This window comes from Schistocerca cancellata, chromosome 9 (assembly GCF_023864275.1).
Source record: "Schistocerca cancellata isolate TAMUIC-IGC-003103 chromosome 9, iqSchCanc2.1, whole genome shotgun sequence".
Lineage (NCBI taxonomy): Eukaryota > Metazoa > Arthropoda > Insecta > Orthoptera > Acrididae > Schistocerca > Schistocerca cancellata.
Window position 1 is genome coordinate 442,357,744 of NC_064634.1, and position 20,040 is coordinate 442,377,783.

At 43.8% G+C, this 20,040-nt stretch overlaps 1 protein-coding gene and 1 pseudogene across 1 annotated transcript in view; both read left to right on the forward strand.

Moving 5' to 3' along the window:
• LOC126100549 (fatty acyl-CoA reductase wat-like) overlaps positions 1–20,040 on the forward strand; it is a 212,838-nt gene that overhangs the window by 48,671 nt on the left and 144,127 nt on the right. Inside the window, exon 2 of the mRNA XM_049911167.1 lies at positions 14,623–14,941. Within this exon, the coding sequence (XP_049767124.1) occupies positions 14,648–14,941 (294 nt within the window). The 5' untranslated portion in view covers positions 14,623–14,647. The remainder of the gene's footprint in view (positions 1–14,622; positions 14,942–20,040) is intronic.
• LOC126102193 (5S ribosomal RNA) lies at positions 19,669–19,786 on the forward strand (annotated as a pseudogene).

The window sequence follows — 20,040 nt, forward strand, 5'->3', positions numbered from 1 at the left end:
ATACCCGGAACAACACTAAGGGACCAGAAGATTTATAGACTTTAAAAGAAATGCAACTCTACACAATTAAAAAAAAGAGGTGATTCATAAATAATAGGAAAACGATTATGTTCCTTCTGCCTCATGTTGCGTTCAGCCCATCAGCGTGATCGTAATTTCTGGTGATGAACTAACACAAAACAATTATCATTCAAGTAAATGAGGAGATGGAAATCATCAAGGTCAATTTTCTAAAATTAGCACACTTACCTGTAACACACCTTTTTTTTAATGCTACGTACCTTTTCATATTAAATTACAATAGATTATCATTGTGGTTAAATGCTTTATGCAAACAGTCAAAATGTCCTCTTGATGCTGTCTGTTCGTAATCAGTTACAAGAAACTACATGTTTTCTGATTGGAAAAATAACAATTAGCATATTTAGTGAATATTTTCATATAAAATCTAAAATACCGGTGCGGAAGGCAGCAAGTCCGCGTCCGCCTTTCATGGAATCAGACAGTAAAAGGTGAGGCGCCCAATGCCTCATTTGTCTTGAAACAACAGAATTCTTTTTTATATCATTAATCGATACATGTACATAGAAATTTACAGGCACCGTGCAAGAACGGCAAAGATAAACAATAGTAGATTCTGTCACTGCTATGCGATGGTTCATTTCTTTTACTTTACAATTGTTCGATAACTTTAGGCCATCAGGCGTTTGCTATTGAGCGTATATTAATGTTTGTGAGGCGAAAATTACTTACGTACCCTGAGACAATCTAAATGAACTGTAAAGACGCTGAGCTTCCATTCGAATTCTGTGTAACCTGACAGACCTAAATAAATTATGAGGAAATGGAAATCGAGCTACACAAAAAGGACGTATTTGGGTGTGCAGGTTTGTTTATATTTTCATTATCGGGACTATGATCAGTATGAATAGCAGTTCAAGCTCCAAGACAAAGAAGTAAATGAGGACGGGAAGCAGTCCGCCTGCCACCTGCTCCTATTGTATTCGTAGTGCATTGTTACTGCAGTAGGCTTCACAGTCAGAAGCCAAGGCCAGCCACGTGCTTCTGTAAGCACCCATAAGCGTGCTCGCTGTCTGAGGGCGGCGGAATGAGGCAGCCACTCCCAGCTCCACATACCGTACTTTTACACGTGTAGGCCGACTGACGTGTCCTGCCGTGTTAATTTTGTCAAAAAGGAAACAGTGTTGGTTGGAAAATAATGATTAATTAATAACGCGTTTCACCCTTTCGGGGCATCATCAGATTATATACACTACTGGCCATTAAAATTGCTGCACCACGAAGATGACGTGCTACAGACGCCAAATTTAACCGACAGCAAGAAGATGCTGTGATATGCAAATGATTAGCTTTTCAGAGCATTCACACAAGGTTGGTGCCGGTGGCGACACCTACAACGTGCTGGCATGAGGAAAGTTTCCAACCGATTTCTCATACACAAGCAGCAGTTGACAGGCGTTGCCTGGTGAAACGTTGTTGTGATGCCTCGTGTAACGAGGAGAAATGCGTACCATCACGTTTCCGACTTTGATAAAGGTCGGATTGTAGCCTATCGTGATTGCGGTTTATCGTATCGCGACATTGCTGCTCGCGTTGGTCGAGGTCCAATGACTGTTAGCAGAATACAGAATCGGTGGGTTCAGGAGGGTAATACGGAACGCCGTGCTGGATCCCAACGGCCTCGTATCACTAGTAGTCGAGATGAGAGGCATCTTATCCGCATGGCTGTAACGGATCGTGCAGCCACGTCTCGATCCCTGAGTCAACAACAGATGGGGACGTTTGCAAGACAACAACCATCTGCACGAACACTTTGTAGCAGCATGGACTGTCAGCTCGGAGACCATGGCTGCGGTTACCCTTGACGCTGCATCACAGACAAGAGCGCCTGCGATGGTTTACACAACGACGAACCTGGGTGCACGAATGGCGAAACGTTATTTTTTCGGATGAATCCAGGTTCTGTTTACAGCATCACGATGGTCGCATCCGTGTTTGGCGACATCGCGGTGAACGCACATGGGAAGCATGTATTCGTCATCGCCATACTGGTGTATCACCTGGCGTGATTGTATGGGGTGCCATTGGTTACCCGTCTCGGTCGCCTCTTGTTCGCTCTGACGACACTTTGAACAGTGGACGTTACATTTCGGATGTGTTACGACCTGTGGCTCTAGCTTTCAATCGATCCCTGCGAAGCCCTACATTTCAGCACGACCGCATGTTGCAGGTCCTGTACGGTCATTTCTGGATACAGAAAATGTTCGACTGCTGCCCTGGCCAGCACATTCTCCAGATCTCTCACCAACTGAAAACGTCTGGTCCATGGTGGCCGAGCAACTGGCTCGTGACAATACGCCAGTCACTACTTTCGATGAACTGTGGTATCGTGTTGAAGATGCATTGGCAGCTTCACCTGTACACGCCATCCAAGCTCTGTTTGACTCAATGCCCAGGCGTATCAAGGCCGTTGTTACGGCCAGAGGTGGTTGTTCTGGGTACTGATTTCTCAGGATCTATGCAACCAAATTGCGTGAAAATGTAATCACATGTCAGTTTTAGTATAATATATTTGTCCAATGAATACTCGTTTATCATCTGCATTTCTTCTTGGTTTAGCTATTTTAATGGCCAGTAGTGTACAAAGAAAGAGAAAGAAGAAAAATATTAATACGGAAAGGGTCATGGTCCTATTATGCACCTCTGCAATGAGTAAATAAGAAGTTTAAAAAATGTCATAAGGGAAGACTTACGTAGTATTCTACATATAAGCATTCTTCAAAAAAGTGTGATATAGGGCGTGGACCTATAACGCAGATGTAGCGGTAAGAAGTTCTGAAACTAATAGGTCGTGGCAGTCAACTCTCTACATTAACAAATGTGACGTAGTGAGGATAAATAGGTGGAAAAGTATTCGTAGGGTTTATGACAACCGAATACCTGGAAACAGTCACATCCAATAAATATCATGGAGTATGCCTACGATTTATAGTAGAAAGATCACATAAACCCAATGGCTGGAAAGAGAGATACTAGCCTGATTGTGAGGCTTGTTGGAAGGATCATCAGGCAGTATAATTCACTCAGCATAGAGGCATCTTAGGAAACTTTCGTCCGATCGATACCTGGAAATCTCAGGTACTGTAGTGCACCAGACACGGAGATAACTTACAAAATCTTCGTTCGACCGATACTCGAGTATTGTTCCTCAGTATTAAGAAGAAAATGGGGAAGATGCAAAGAACGACAGCGTGTTGCGTTACGGTGTGATTTACTGTTGGAATTGCGAGAGCGTACGTTGCTAGAGGAGTCAACTGACGTACTGCCTCCTCCAACGCATATCTCGCGAAAGGTAGATAAGTTCGTACGGAGGCTTACCAGTAGTAATTCGTAGGCTACAACTGGCGATGAACGCTCGTGTGCGATACATCTGTGCCTACAAACAATTATCATGGTTACGTGCGATAAGTGTAGAGAATATCATACTCCATGTTTGCTCTATAGTCTTCTCAATTACTGCTCTTTCTCTTACACTTCTATCTTAACAGCATAGGTGATATACTCGTTCTAAACAAAGGAAAATTCTCTCTGTACTATTACATAACACTCCCATTTTTCCCAAGTCGTTTTCTCTGCCAGGAACCCGAATTTGGAACAATTTTCCTCAAAATATGAGAGAAATTAAATGCCTACCAAACTTCAAAAGATAGCTAATGGTCCACCTTCTATCATAATAGCCGTCTCTCCTACATTCTGTGGAGCTCATTCTCCTCACACTCCCTCCGCTACAACTTTCTCCTACCTCTCGTCGCCTAAGTTCTTTATTTATATCCTGACAGTCACTGTCACCATCATTTTAATCTTCTCCTCTTTCTTTATCCATCCCACTTCTCATAGTACTAAACATGGCTTTAAATATGCTAACCTAATCAACATCATTCTAAATGTCCTCTACTTTTACGTATTATTATTATTGTTAGTGTCTGTTATTATTATCATTGTCATTATTGTTATTATAATTTATATTAAAAATGGAAGTTTGAATTGTGTTGTTTCTGATCAGATGAGAGAGGGCATTAAGGCCCTAGTCTGGTCAGCTTAAATAAGCAAAAATAAATAAATATATTTCGAGAATATTCACCATACAGATCTAAAAATAAAAAGAGAAATACTGCAAGACAGCATTTGCTCAGTATTGTCCAGTGGAACAACAGTCACCACTCTATGCAGGACTAAGCAACCTCTATTTCTCAAATGAAGTTTGCTAGTGGCTGTAAGATTTCCCTGAAAGTGGCTGACAAAAATGCTGTTCTCAGACCAGACTTAACGACCTGCAACTTTTTTATTCTCTAGGGATGAGAAAAGGATGAAATATAGCAAGAAATGAATAACTATAAATGATGTGAAAGCAATAATCATCGCTGTGCTCACGACTTTTTAAGAATGGCAACTGCAAACGTTGGTATGGACACTTTTGTAGAAATTTAGGTGATGAAAACAAAGCATTAGGTCTATTGTCTGCAACGACTGGGTTTCACTGTAGGCATTTGACTAATAATAAAGTTACAGTGATCCATTAGCACTCATCTTTTATATGCAGAGAACGTGCGATGTGAAATGGTTCGAAAACATTATCTCCACAAAAGGATGTCACAATAGCTCATGTTGTCATTCACTTTAAGCTGAAAAGTATGAGAACTCACAATGATGCCACTGAGCGCAATTAGCCGGCCGGTGTGATCGAGCGGTTCTAGGCGCTTCAGTCTGGAACCGCGCGACCGCTACGGTCGCAGGTTCGAATCCTGCCTCGGGCATGGATGTGTGTGATGTCCTTAGGTTAGTTAGATTTAAGTAGTTCTAAGTCTAGGGGACTGATGACCTCAGATGATCAGTCCCATAGTACTCAGAGCCATTTGAACCATTTTGAGCGCAATTTTTTTCCATGCAGAATACATAAAAAACCGTTATTTCCAACAGAAGGTGGGGAACACTGCACGCAGGATCTGATAGCTTTTGTGCACTGAGTGCAATGAACTTTGCAAACAAATTTAGCCTTCCATACTATATTGTACATAATATCTTTGCATGAAACATGAGTAGGACGTTATGAATAAGAGAGTAATAGGGTGCAGAGAGCATCGTCCAACATTACGTTTTTGCCAAATTTATTCAAGATGGCGGCCATAGATGTGGTAATGTCGCAGCGATGTCATGGCGTGAAGTCCAAATTATGACGGGAAAATAGGTTAATTGAGCTACCTCCACTAACCTAACCCCTCCTGTCATTCCCTCCCCTCCAACCTCCCCTCCCCACACCATCTGGAAATTTGCGGGAAACGGACTCAGTCTGTGCTGAGTTGCCGGATGGGATGGATGTAAGTCCTTATTTTGTTTGAATTGATCCCCTACCCTCCCACATCAGGAAATTTGTGGGAAAAGGAGTCTGTGATGGGCTGTTGGATAGGATGGACATAAGTCTTTATTTTGTATGAATTGTTTATTTAAATAATGTGAGTTGTAATAGGCAGTAGCACCATCCAGTGTGTTCAACATCAGGTCCGGAGTTCAACTGACCTAGTTCACAGTACTGTCACCAGAGGGTGCTGTCATCCCTCCCCTCTCCCCTCCCATGATGTAATCCAAGATGGCGACCTGGGGTGAAAATTGTGGAAAAAGGACTCAGTCTGCGTCTGATTGCTGGACTGGGAGGGCAGGCATAATTGTTTACTGTGTTCAATGGATGAGATGTCTGTGCTGGAGAAGGAGGAGTATATTAGCATCTGAGGACTGTATTGATAGCATTGATATTTGGTGAAGACGAATATGCTGCATGAAATAATGAATATGTACTATGTTACACTTTACAGCTCATACTCATCAATGTGTGTTTTGCAATAAAAGTCCAGTCACTTAGTCTTCCGAAGTGCAAGAGGCAAGATGTTCACCAACTGCAGCATGTGGCCTCTGCCAGTGGGCCCAGAAATTCGAGCAAGCAATGCGCCAGCTTACAGCATGGCCAAGTAGTGTCTGTGGGGGGCGCTCTGATCACGTATCAGCTCAGCATGTGTATGGGGGCAGTTGACTCGTGGCCATTGGGTTAGCTGCAGTGGATGACCGAGTAACATTGTTGTAAATATCTAGTTCCACGAGGACTATATACAGTACATCTACTTATGTTTCTTTTTGGGGGGTGGTGGGGTGAGATCTGTCTGTTTTTGCAGTATATTTATGAGTGTCTGATTGTTGATAGCAATACATAGGATGCAGAAGTGATGGTTTTGTATGGCGCAAGATAGTAATTGTTTTTACTACATTGATATGGTATGTTGTCACTTTGCCTGGTTGGAGATTGGTTTAACGCTGAAAAATACAAGCTTTCTTCGACAGTAGCAGAGCAGTTTTGTTGAGAAAGTGTCTTTCTGTATTTCATGATCTGTGAACCACTTTTGTAGTATTTAACTGTCAGAGCAGTATGGCTGCTGTACGTTTGTTTTCATTCTGTATGAAACAGTTTTGCCACTGAAAGTCTTGCCTGCAGAAAAATATGGCATACAGTGATCCCACACCAGCAGCAGCAGCAGTTTGGCGGGCTTCACAACGAAAAAAAAAATTCAAGCTCTCCTTGACAATAGCAGAGCACTTTAATTGAGGTATTGTCTTTGATGATAGTGTCCCATATTTCATGATCTGTACACAACTTTTGCAGGGCTTAACTGTCAGTGCACTTGAATGCTGCGTATTTTTTCTTTTCGATCTGTACAAAACAGTTTTGCCGCTGAAAGTCTCATCTGCAGGAAATGGTGGACAGTGATCTCACACCAGCAGCAGCAATTTGGAGAGTAAATTCAGTGAGAGCCACTCAGAATGCTCCATTCATTCACAATACATCCTTTGTATGGGGCATAGGAGCCTCTACAGACGTTTGAACAAGACAAGAACAAGGTATCTATGGACAGTTCTGAGAGTAACGTGATGTCTTCTTTGTTCAAGTATTCAAAGACAAGTCCACCTATGGCGGGATGCTGTCCCTTATTCGCCAATGTGGCTTTAGAGTATCTCCAGACCAGCAGCTGTAGGACATCGTCTGTAGGACACTGCTTCTAATTCGTTCTGATTTTCCCGTCTGTGCCCAGACAGTGCTTCGAGAAGTGAGGAAAAAATAACGTCCCTGACTCTAGCTGTAGCCAACTCACCGTTTCAGAAAAGTGATGAACACTACAGCAGCTGTAGGACTCAGAAAGTGTCTCTCTCTCTGGCAGTGTCTTCAAACAAGCAGCTAAAATTCGAAAAGTGATGAGCGTCCTGTTTTTAGACTTACACAGCCATTTGCTTCAACTTCTCATATCTTAGTTTTGGTGTGTAAAACCCGATATTGCAGCTGATATCTTTTTTGGGATCTGCTTCCCACAAAAGCATGTGAAGTGTCTCAGAGAGGTTCCACAAGTGTACCACAATCTTTTTAGAGTCTGTGTTCAGGTATGTCGGTACTGGTATTTCTCGGAATAAAACGAGTAATTTTTCAAATATTCTCACGTCATCTGCGATGCTGTCTCTTTCTCTCTCTTTGTGCAGTGGTACATTTAGTCCCTGCGATATTTTCAAGTTATATATGTTACAACATTCTGAAACACCAGATGTAATGACTCCTGAAACAGTTCCTTGTTGAATGACAAAGGGTATCCATGCACTGGGGATGGAAAGGGGGAAAGCCGCAGTTATTTCCAACACGACAGGAAGATCTTAGCGGCTACTGCGTGACTGTGCACTCAGCCGGCACACTACCTGGCCATGCTGTAAGCTGGTTGTAAGCTGATGCATTGCCTACCTAAGTCTCTGGGCCTGTTAGAAGAGGGTACATGCTGCAGTGGGTGAACGTCTTGCCTCTTGTGCTTTGGAAGACTTACTAACTGGACTCGTATCGAATGATCTACATTTACAGCACACGCTTTTTCGGTATGAGTTGTGAAGCATGACTTAACTCATATTCATTATTTCATGAAGCGTGTTTGTCGTCACCAGATATCAGTGCTATAAACACAGTTCTCAGATGCTAATAGACTCCTCCTCCTCCAGCACAGACATCTCATCCATTGAACACAGTGAACAATTACATCGTCCTCCCAGTTCAACAGCTAGACACACACTGAATCCTTTTCCCGCCATTTCCCCCCCAGACCGCAATCTTGTATTATGTCACGGAAGGGGTGATCGGGAATGACGACAGTGCCCTCTGGTGACAGTCCTGCAAACTCAGTCAGATGGACTCCAGACCTTATGGTGAACACACTGGATGGAACTACTGCCTATGACAACTCAAACTGTTAAAAAAGTCAATGCATCAAAATAAATACTTATGTCCATCCTACCCAACAGCCCAGCACAGACTGAGTCATTTTTATGCCAATTTCAAGATGAAGGAGGGGAAGGGATGGGGTGGGGAGAGGGGTGGTAAGTGAGTTATGTTAATGGAGGTAGCCAAATTGACCTATTTTCCTGTCAAAATTTGTTTCTGCCATGACATCACTGTGACATTGTCAATTCTATGGTTGCCCTATTGGATCCATCACCTTGAATACATCTGGCAACAATGCAATATGGGGCAATACTGTCTTTGCCCTACTACTTTTGAGAACAATAATAATGATAATAATAATAATAATAATAATAATAATGATAAATATCTTACTTTGAAGGTACATACACTTCGCTTACTGTCAAAACACTCATGTATCGTCATTTGCCTATTTAGTGTTTAGACGGAAAATATATTTTTTGACTAGAAAGTGTCGCCTCGATCATTGACCCTGGCCATCTAGTTGACAAACCCAGTGAAATGCCAGGTACAAGATCTTACACAGTATCAACAAGTCTGGAATACACCGACTTCTTTACTTTGCTCTGCAGAAAGCAAACCATTCTTTTTTGTTTTAAATCCAATCATGGATCACAAAAATTTATTAACTGTTTATTTAATTTGGGTTAGCTATGACCATCTTCAGACCCGCGTGAATCCAGTACATTACATAATTCGTGATTTATGTATACGGATGTACAGTCACATTATCAAGCCATACAAAATTTTGTCACGAAACTGACTGAAATTAAGTACCTGGTTAAAAATTTTTATGCTCCGTCACTGGATTTATAGCAAAACATATATTTTTTGGATCGCTGTGAAACTTGATTCTGAATATGACGCAACTCATGGAACCATCTTTTGCCTCGATCGATCTTGCTCTAATGGGCTACTGTTGTAAGTTGTCAGTAGTTTCACGTACTCTGTACACAAGAGCGCACAACACAGCCCCTACGTTACACAGAAAAAGATCTCGTCGTAGGCACCCAAACGATACACATACACATCCTAAACTTCTTTAAGAACTGTGAGGAAATCGGTGTGAAAGCACCTCCTCTGTGATCATGTTCAGTACAACAATCCGTATTCTCGGCGTTGCCCCTAGCGCCCATTCAAACACATGGGACGTTTCATTTTACTTGTAAAGACTGACACAGTTGCTAGACCTTTTACGGCCAAATGCAGACTGACGCTTGTGTCGTTGGAAATACGTACGACACTAGGTTTCGCACGAAACTACCGTCTGAGGCAACAGATAAGGTACGAAGACATCAGAGCCGAGTTGAATATTTATTAACTTGAAGACTTAATAATGCAGAAGTGAATAAAATGGCTAGAAGATATCGATTTGTTGCCAGAAGGAAGACTAACAGAATAAGTGTTAAGCTAAAACCGTAAAGAAAACGAGACCGCGGAAACCATAGAAGAGTTTGAAGTGAAGAAGAAGAAGGAAAAGGAGGAAGAGGAGAATGAGGAGAAGAAGGAGTATAATATGTGCTAGGTTACTAACTACTTCTGGCGCTTTAGTTGCAGTTTTTGTAAATGATATCGTAGTATTAATTGTGTCTGTCATTCGCAGACTTCTATACAAATTAAACAGTAAAATGCTATTGTTAGATAGGGTGAAAATGTGGACCTTACAGATATGAAGAGGGAAACATGACTTTAGACGTAGAGGACGAACTGATCTCAGGTCTTATTGTCAACTCACTGCTGACATCATTTTCCAAAATTTTTGAGAAGGTGATATATTCTGGAGTAGTGTCTCACCTTAGCAACAATAACATATTCACCAAATAACAGTTTGGTTTAAGAAGAGTGGCGGCTCTACTAAACATGCCATTTGCATTTTCACTCACCTAATTTTAAAAGCGGTAAATAATCAAACAGCTCCGGTTGGTGTTTTCTGCGACCTGTTTAGGGCATTTGACTGCGTGAATCACAGTATTCTCCTAAATAAATCGAAGTTTTATGGAACTGACGGTGTAATCAAGCAATGGATAATGTATCTGTACAAATAAAGTATTTTTCTGCTTCAATCACTTGTTAATTTTGCCACGCGTTTCGATGGTTCGCACCATTACCTTTACTGGTGTTATTTACACAGCTGGTGTTATTGAAGAGTACAGACGTCTTTTCACAGGAGCAGACAAAGGGCAGTACAGGTTATTTTGCATTTTTTGGGGCGCGGTAGAGTCGTAACAAGTCTACATAATGCTTCCTTTTGTATGTCCTCTCCATCATACATTATGTGTACATTGTACCGTCAAAGATGTTTTACTTATATTTATCAATAGTCGCAGCTCTCACAACGCCGTCCTTTAGGAACAAAATTTCATGTCATATCTAACCAAAAACATACAGAAAGTTGTACTTAGTAATCCAGCAAATGTAGTCCGAATTCTGATAGGAGAGAAATCACATATGGGGTCTCCAAGACTCAATCTGAGGTCCACTAGTGTTACTAATATTTGCAAACGAACTTCCGTCTTTCATACAACAAGTAGAATTACTTCTTTTCCTAGATGACACTACTCCTGCTTCAAAGTATATTTATTCCCTCACGAAATTTGTTGCAAATAATCTACTACAGTTCAAAATGAACGATGATGTACATAATTACAATACCAGAAGGAAAAATGGCATTTATTGCTGCAATTTAAGGTTGTCGTTAGCACAAAAAGGGGTGCATGATAGTACAAGTAAAGTTTTAGAACACATTAAAGAAATTATTCAGATAATTACGGGAGACGAATGATTAATAGTGATGGGGTGACTGGAATTCGACAGTAGGAAAAACGAAGACAAGGTAAAATAGTAGGTAAATATGGACAGGGGGAGAGGACTGAAAGAGGAAGCCGCCTGGTGGAGTTTTGCACAGAGCATAATTTGATCATCGCTAACCCTTGGTTTAAGAATCATAAAAATTGGTTGTACACGTTAAAGAGACCTGGAGACATCGGAAAGTTTGAGATTTGAGTACATAATGATAAGACAGAGATTTAGAAGCTAGATTTTAATTTGTAAAACATTTCCACAGTCAGACGTGGTCTCTAAGCACAATTTATTGGTTATGAACTGTAGATTAAAACTGAGCAAATTGGAAAAAAGATAGGAAGCTGCGTAGATGGGACCTGGATAATTTGAAAAACCAGAGGTTGCTGAGAGTTTCGGAGGGAGCAATAGGCAACGGTTGACTAAAACCGGGGAAAGGAATATAGTAGAAAACGAACGAAATAGTCAAGGCAGCAGAGGATCAAATAGGAAATAAGACAAGGCCTAATAGGAATCTTTGGATGACACAAGAGATGTTGAAGTCAGTTGATGAAAGGAGAAAATATAAAAATGCAGTGAATGCGGCAGGCGAAAGAGAATACAAACGTTTAAAACATGAAATTGACAGCAAGTGCAAATGGTAAGCAGGAATGCCTAGAGGACAAATGTAAGGATTTACAAGCATATTTCTTTAGGGGAAAGATAGATACCGCCTACCAGAAAGAGGCCTTTGGGGAAAAGGGGGAGAGAGCAGCTGTATGAATATCAAGAGGTCAGATAGTAAACCAGTCTTAAGCAAAAAAGGGAAAGCTGGAAGGGGGAAGGAGTATACAGAGCGTCCATACATTGGATATGAACTTGAAGGTAAAATTACAGAAAGGGAAGTGGATGTAGATAAAGATAATATGGGAGATACGATACTACGAGAAGAGTTTGACAGAGCTCTGAAAGATCTAAATCGGAACACGGCCCATGTACTAGACGATTTTCCGTCAGAACTAACTAAGGTTTATAGGACACGTTCTGAGACTTCAAGGGATCAGCAATTTTTTATTAGAGGGAAGTGTGTTTGGGGAAGGGGTAAAACTCGTAGAGGAAGACCAAGATATGAATACAGCAAGGATATGAATACAGCAAACAAATTCAGAAGGTTGTGAACTGCAGTAGGTATTCGGAGATGAAGAGGCTTGCACAGGATAGAGTAGCATGGAGAGCTGCATCAGACCAGTCTTCGGACAGAAGACCACAACAACATCTTATACATGTTGTAACGTAGCCATATTTAAAATTAATTAGCTATGTGAATGTAAATGAAAGTTCTGGCACCGTTTCATTACGTGTAACACTGGATTAGACTCATATACCGCCAGCATTTTACAGTTAATCTGAATATAATTAGCAGTTTCACCTTTAAGAATGGTGCTGTCCCTCATACTTCAACTATGAGTTCGTTTCCAGTAGGCTTGGTGAACCACTTCATTCACACACAATGATGCCGCAGCGGAATATTGTCTTTGCAGTGAACCCAAAAATTGTCCCCCCTCCTAACGATGCGCTACGCTTCTTGCGCAATTGTCTTACTTTCCTTATGACTGTCAGATTGGATCTTTCCTGAGCTTCCGAAAGCTGTGTCCCGAAGCAGAGAAGGAAGTCTGTGAAGGCCTGGTGTGGGTGATGCCCTAAGATGCTGCTGCTTATTTTATTCCATTGGCATGTACACAGTTCAATCACATTAATGTCATCGTGTATCAAAAGACCGAATAACCACCTATTGTAGCACGAATGTGCAGGAAGATAGCCAGTGCGGTTCTGGAAGGTACCGACAGGGATTTGGAGCCATGTCGACTGCAGAACCATGGGCTGCTGCGCTAGATTTATCAGTTGAGGATCCGTGGTATGACAGCCTTATCAAGGTGGTCCCACAGATTCTCGGTGGCTGTAAATCTGAGGAGTCTGGTGGCCAGGGAAGTACGGGAAATTCATGCTGGTGCCCTTCGAACCACACATATACACTACGAGCTTTCTGACATGATGCAGTGTCCTGCTGGTAGATGCCATCATACCAAGGAAAAAACAAATAACATGTAGGGGTGGGCATGGTCCCCAAGGAGAGACGCACACTTCTGTTGATCCACTGAGCCTACACAATGACACCCAGAGGATGCCACGACAACATTACCCACAACATAATGCCTCCTCCTCCAGCCAGGACTTTTCTGATGATTGTCATAGGGTCATACACGCCAACAGTTATCTGTTTGATGGAGCATAAAATGTGATTCATACGAAAAGGCCACCTGTCGGCACTCAATGGACGTCCAGTTGCGATATTGGGGTGCAAATTCCATCCTTCATCACCGATGAAGACCAGTCAGCATGGGCGCATGAAGCAGGCGCCTGCTAACGATGCTCATACACAGCAACACCCTATGAATCGTGGTGTAGGAGATACTGTTAGCAGCTCCTTAGGCTCATCTGAGTGGTCTGTTGCTCAACAGCTGCACAGCTAATCGCTCATACAAATCTCTACAGCTGTCGTTCACCCCTGTCATGTGTGGTCCAGGGTGCACCACATTTCCTAAGGCACAGGTCATTCTTAGTGCCAGTTTGTCATGCGTGGTATACTTTAACCATGGCTGTATGTGAACAGTTTACTAACTGAGACGCTTCAGAAAATCTTCCACCCTTGTTCCAAAACCAAATGATCACACTCTTTAGGATATCAGATAAATGGTTCAAATGGCTCTGAGCACTATGGGACTTAACATCTGACGTCATCAGTCCCCTAGAATTACTTAAACCTAACTAAGCTAAGGACATCACACACATCCGTGTACGAGGCAGGGTTCGAACCGTAGCGGTCGCGTGGTTCCAGACTAAAGCGCCTAGAACAGCTCGACCACTCCGGCCAGCTGATATTAGATAAGTCACTCCGTTTCCGCATTACGGCAATGACTGCACCGTTGCCCATGTCCCCCACTCCCCCTCTGGCGTGATTTGTATATCCCCTCTGGTAGTGCTGTCATCTGACATCTGTGAGTAATTACTGCATGTTGTCATCGAGAATAAGCCTTGGTCACATTACTGAGACTGGGCCATGTATAATCTCTGCAGCAGAACTATTGTTAACCTTGCCGTTCTCAGAATGGGTGCATCTTGAGATTCCCAAAGTTGGCCCCGTGTCATGCGTGGAAGACTACAAAGACATGCAGTAACTAGTGCCTTTTGGATAGAGGCTGCTCCTCTACTTCCGTTGGTAGAGCTGAACTCTGCAGAAGAGCTACTGTTTTCTATGTCATTGCCAGATTCATGGGCTTCCTGTGAGGTGGGTCATATCAGGGAGCTTACTCTGACTTTACTTTTAAACGTTTGGAAACGCTATGCAGTAACATTATATGCTTATTTAGTTACCTAATATGTAAGAGCAGACGGAGGACCCCTTGAGACCTGACGTGGCCGTGGCCTTGCAGGTTTCTGCAGCACCGGAGCCGCAGGATGCCTTGCTGCGATATCCACCCCCGCAGGATGAGCGCGGAGGAGCAGGAGCGCGAACTGGACGGCGACCCGCTGGACCTGCTGCCGCACGAGCAGCTGGCGCGCCTGAGCCAGGTGGCCTCCTTCTACGACGGCGCGTGCGTCCTCATCACCGGAGCCACCGGCTTCCTGGGCACGTCGCTGCTGGAGAAGCTGCTGCGTACCTGCACCGGCATCAGCAGGATCTACGTGCTCATACGCGACAAGAAGGGCGTCCCGCTGCGGGAGCGCGTGCGGCGGCACCTGCAGGGCGTGGTAAGCACCGTCTCGTTGCCTCTTCTGTAATTTAAATTTGGTGATCGGATTGCTAAAGCAGTCCAGCTTCGTGTACAGGAGCTAATTGTAGTGTTCCAGACCTGCATGGTCGAAATAGTACAGACGGCGCGGCAGGAGTGGCCGTGCGGTTCTAGGCGCTACAGTCTGGAACCGCGTGACCGCTACGGTCGCAGGTTCGAATCATGCCTCCAGCATGGATGTGTGTGATGTCCTTAGGTTAGTTAGGTTTAAGTAGTTCTAAGTTCTAGGGGAGTGATGACCACAGATGTTAAGTCCCATAGTGCTCAGAGCCATTTGAAACATTTTTGAACAGACGGCGCAAGATCAATAACTAAGTTTTTTCATTCAGGGAACCAAGGAACAAAAATGAATACTTCAGGCGGAACGTGGGTCCTGATTAAACAGTGCATTTGTAAATTACTTGCCTTTCACAACAAAACACTTGACTGACTGTCGCTGGTAGCACTTCCTTGACCAACAACTCCAATCATTTGTGTAGTGTCCAACAGTTCCAAAAATACTGTGACATACACTCATGCTCATAAATTAAGGATAATGCTGATACATGGTGAAACAATGCTCTGGTGGGCGGTTTGCGGGTTTAAATCACCTCGGGGTACGACCATGCGGTGCATCTGACCTGCGGTCGTCGCACGGTGGCAGCAGTCCACATACGCAGAGGTGTGTTGGTGCATGTCAGAGTACGGTGCAGCGAGTAAGTGTGCAGACGTGTTTCAGACTATGGTAATGGTGTTGAAAATGGCTCAAAGAACACATATTGATGACGTTATCAGAGGTAGAATACTAAGGCGACTGGAGGCTGCTCAAACACAGCAGGTCGTAGCACGGGTCCTCTGTGTTCCACAAAGTGTGATCTCAAGATTATAGCAACGATTCCAGCAGACAGGAAACGTGTCCAGGCCCTACAGTACGGGACGACCACAGTGTACGACACCACAGGAAGACCGATATCTCACCATCAGTGCCCGCAAACGGCCACGGTGTACTCCAGGTAGCATTGCTCAGGACCTTACCGCAGCCACTGGAACAGTTGTCTCCAGACAGTCTACAGACGACTGAACAGACATGTTTTATTCACCCAGAGACCTGCAAGATACATTCCACTGACCCCTGGTCACAGGAGAGCCCGTAACGCCTAGTGGCAAGAACACAGTACATGGTCATTGGAACAGTGGTCCCAGGTTATGTTCACGGGCGAGTCTACGTATAGTCTGAACAGGGATTATCGCAGGGTTTTCATCTGGCGTGAACCAGGAACCAGATATCAACCCCTTAATGTCCTTGAAAGGGACCTGTGTGGAGGTTGTGGTTTGATGGGTGCGATTATGATTGATGCACGTACACCTCTGCATGACTTTGACAGAGGAACTGTAACAGATCAAGTGTATCGGGACGTCATTTTGCACCAGTATGTCCGCCTTTTCAGGGGTACAGTGGGTCCCACCTTCCTCCTGGTAACGCACGGCCCCACCGAGCTGCCATCGTGGCGGAAACAGAAGATATCAGGCGAATGGAGTGGCCTGCCTGCTCTCCAGACCTAAACCCCATCGAGCACGTCTGGGATGCCCTCGTCGACGTATCTCTGTGCACGTCTTCAAACCCCTATGACACTTTAGGAGCTCCGACAGGCACTGGTGCAAAATTGGGAGGCTATACCCCAGCAGCTGCTCGACCACCTGTTCCACAATATACCAACCAGTTGTGCGGCCCGCGTACGTGTGCATGGTGATCATATCCCATATTGATGACGGGGTACATGCGCAGCAAACAGTGGTGTTTTGTAGCACATGTGTTTCGGGACGGTTTTCTCAACTTATCACCAATACCGTGGGCTTACAGATCTGTGTCGTGTGTGTTCCCTATGGGCCTACGCTATTAGCGCCAGTTTTGTGTAGTGCCACGTTGTGTGGCACCACATTCTGCAATTATTATTAATTTATGAGCATGAGTGTAATTCTAGGGGTTGTAGTGGTTGTCTCGAGGAACAAATCGAGGATAGGAAGCCGCATGAGGAAACGTCATCCAACGACATTACAGAGTGTCAAAGTTATAGGTGCCTGTGCCTGCAGCTAGGCCATTCTTTATTGCAACAAACCTGCCTGTGTGCGCCGACGGACAGTGGAAGAACGTTTCGCAATGTCGTTTGTTATTCAGTGATCGCGACTGATTGTCACAAACGCCAGTGCAGAAGATGAGCTAGCTGCTGCGTAGACACGCCCTGTCTGCTAAGAATGCGATGCTGTGTTGCATTGCTGGATGACGAACATAGGTTTTCACTACAATTTTTCTCCTGTATAGTGAAAAACATTGGAAATCCATGTCCGAAACACTTATCTCCCTAGGTAATAGAGAGCATCGCATTCATAGGAGTAAAGGCCTTTCTACGCAGCCGTTAGCTCCATCTTCTCCTCTGGCGATCGTGGCAATTAGTCGTGATCACTGAACATCAAACAACATTACGAGAAGTTCTGTCTACGATCCGCCAGCGTACAAAGTCAAGTTTGTCACCGAAGGTGTGGCCTAGTGGTATGAGCCAGCGTCTACAACTTCGATGCTGTAGCGTCACTGAATGACATTTCGTGACACCGGTTCCTATCCTAGATTTGCTCCTCAACAGTCTCTAAGTTTCTCCCAACATTTCTGGAACATCCTGTATATAAACAAAGAAAAGCATATTTCAAAAACATGGAAGCACAATCAGAAGGCAGCATCACTGCCACTGTCACGGTGTTTGATTTATTGTTAAGTTCAGTTGGGTGGCGTCTGTTAACTGCACTAGTCGCAGCTACTACATAGTTGAGTTTCACATCTATTCGTGTACAAGTTGACATTGCTTGGCTTGTCAGTTGTCATCATTGCACAAGTCAGCCGTTATCTGTGTGTTACTGTAACCAAAAATATAACTTTTAAGTGCAGAGTCTTTGATATGGCAAAAGCAGAAGTTGCCCAGAAAATATTTCACGCATCTTCAGACGGGAAACCCAACTTATATCATCTGCATTGGGATGGAACGAGCCTGTATTAAGGAGCATGAAATATTTTCTGGGCAAGTTTTATTTTGCCCACACAGTATAACGAAATGTATCGCAACAGGTGACCTACTAAGTGGAACAAAATTTACATCATTGACAGAAACACATGAAAAACAGGGCCTTTCGAGCCACAGAGGACTGTTTAATGTGCTCGACTAAAAGATGTTTGCAAGGCAGAATTTGAGAAAATAGTGGTGGATTGTATGGGAGAAGATTTATCAGTAAGCATCCTAGAAGGGGTACCATGAACATCGATGCAAGCAATGGCTCAAATGGTATCGAACTCAGAGTCCAGTTCAGTTAGTGGATTATCCAACGCAGTACTCTGTCACTGAACTTGTATTGTTCACGGATGTAGCGTGTTTGTATTGTGAAGGTGTTTTCAACTACAGCAGTAGCCATGTATGGAGAAATTAAAATCCATATACCACGTTCGTTTCAGATCATCACCAACGATAGTTCTGTATATCAACTTGTGGTCTGGAGTTGGAGTGGATTAATTAACAGAACCTTATTTACTGCTTCCCCTTGTTACTAGGTGTGAGGCACGCGATTATAAATTGCGGATGTTTCTGCATCCAAGTTGATGACAGTGCTCTCAAAGAAAATGTAGAATGATCTTCGATGTTTCTACAGTTATTTTTCCATATAGTCTTACGTGAAGTAATTGGCGTTTGACACTGCTGTACAGGATCCTTGTTGCGTGTAGCACCAGAGATATGTCAGAGTAGCAAATGCCGTAGCAAAGCGAGCAGAGAGCCTGTCGGGCTGCTTGTCAAAAATGGCTCTGAGCACTATGGGACTTAACTACTGAGGTCATCAGTCCCCTAGAACTTAGAACTACTTAAACCTAACTAACCTAAGGACAGCAGACACATCCATGCCCGAGGCAGGATTCGAACCTCCGACCGTAGCGGCCGCACGGTTCCAGACTGTAGCGCCTAGAAACGCTCGGCCACTTCGGCCGGCTGCTTGTCACTTGGAGCAATATCCAGTACCTTAAGTGTTGGCTATACCGTGTGTGTTGTTTTCTTTGATACAAGATAAATGTTCATTTCCGACTATTCGTTCGATATACACTAAATGTATTCGCAGGTGCGAATATGAACATTAACTGTGTAATGGAAAGACGAAAATGAAAATTTGTGTGCTTAAAACACATGAAATATATTCGTAGTCGCGAATATGGACTACCATCACCTGTATAAAAGAATGATGCCAATGAAAATTTGTGTCGGCCGGGAATCGAATCCGGATTTCTCGCTTTCCGTGGGCGGTTGCCTTACCATTAGGCCATCCAAGCACGACTCACGCCCCAACACAGACTTCCACATGTCGTCAACCATGTGTCTATAATCTGCACTAGCAAATGCGTAATACATATTCCCGTATAGGCGAGACATTTCAATTGAAAGTCGCTCGCCTGGTGTCGGCGGATACATGCATGCATGCTGGTCTGAAGGAACATTGCATCGTACTTGTGAACGACACAGGCAGTGCATTGTCGTATTAGTTCGTGATCTAAGAGTACTCTACCAGCTCCATAATTATGACTCAACTGTTTCGGGCACATTGTATCGTGCCCAGTTGTGAAGTTTACCGCTTAAACGAGGGGGGCACAAAAAATTAATATGTATTCAGCTAAACAAATGCGGCAACAGCCTTGCCGCAGTGGATACACCGGTTCCCATGAGATCACCGAAGTTAAGCGCTGTCGGGCGTGGCCGGCACTTGGATGGGTGACCATCCAGGTCGCCATGCGCTGTTGCCATTTTTCGGGGTGCACTCAGCCTCGTGATGCCAATTGAGGAGCTACTCGAGCGAATAGTAGCGGCTCCGGTCAAAGAAAACCACGATAACGACCGGGAGAGCGGTGTGCTGACCACACGCCCCTTCTATCCGAATCCTCAACTGAGGATGACACGGCGGTCGGATGGTACCGATGGGCCTCTTGTGGCCTGAAGACGGAGTGCTAAATAAATGCACGTAGTGCAGCAAGGGTTGCAACATGAAGGACATCCGGCC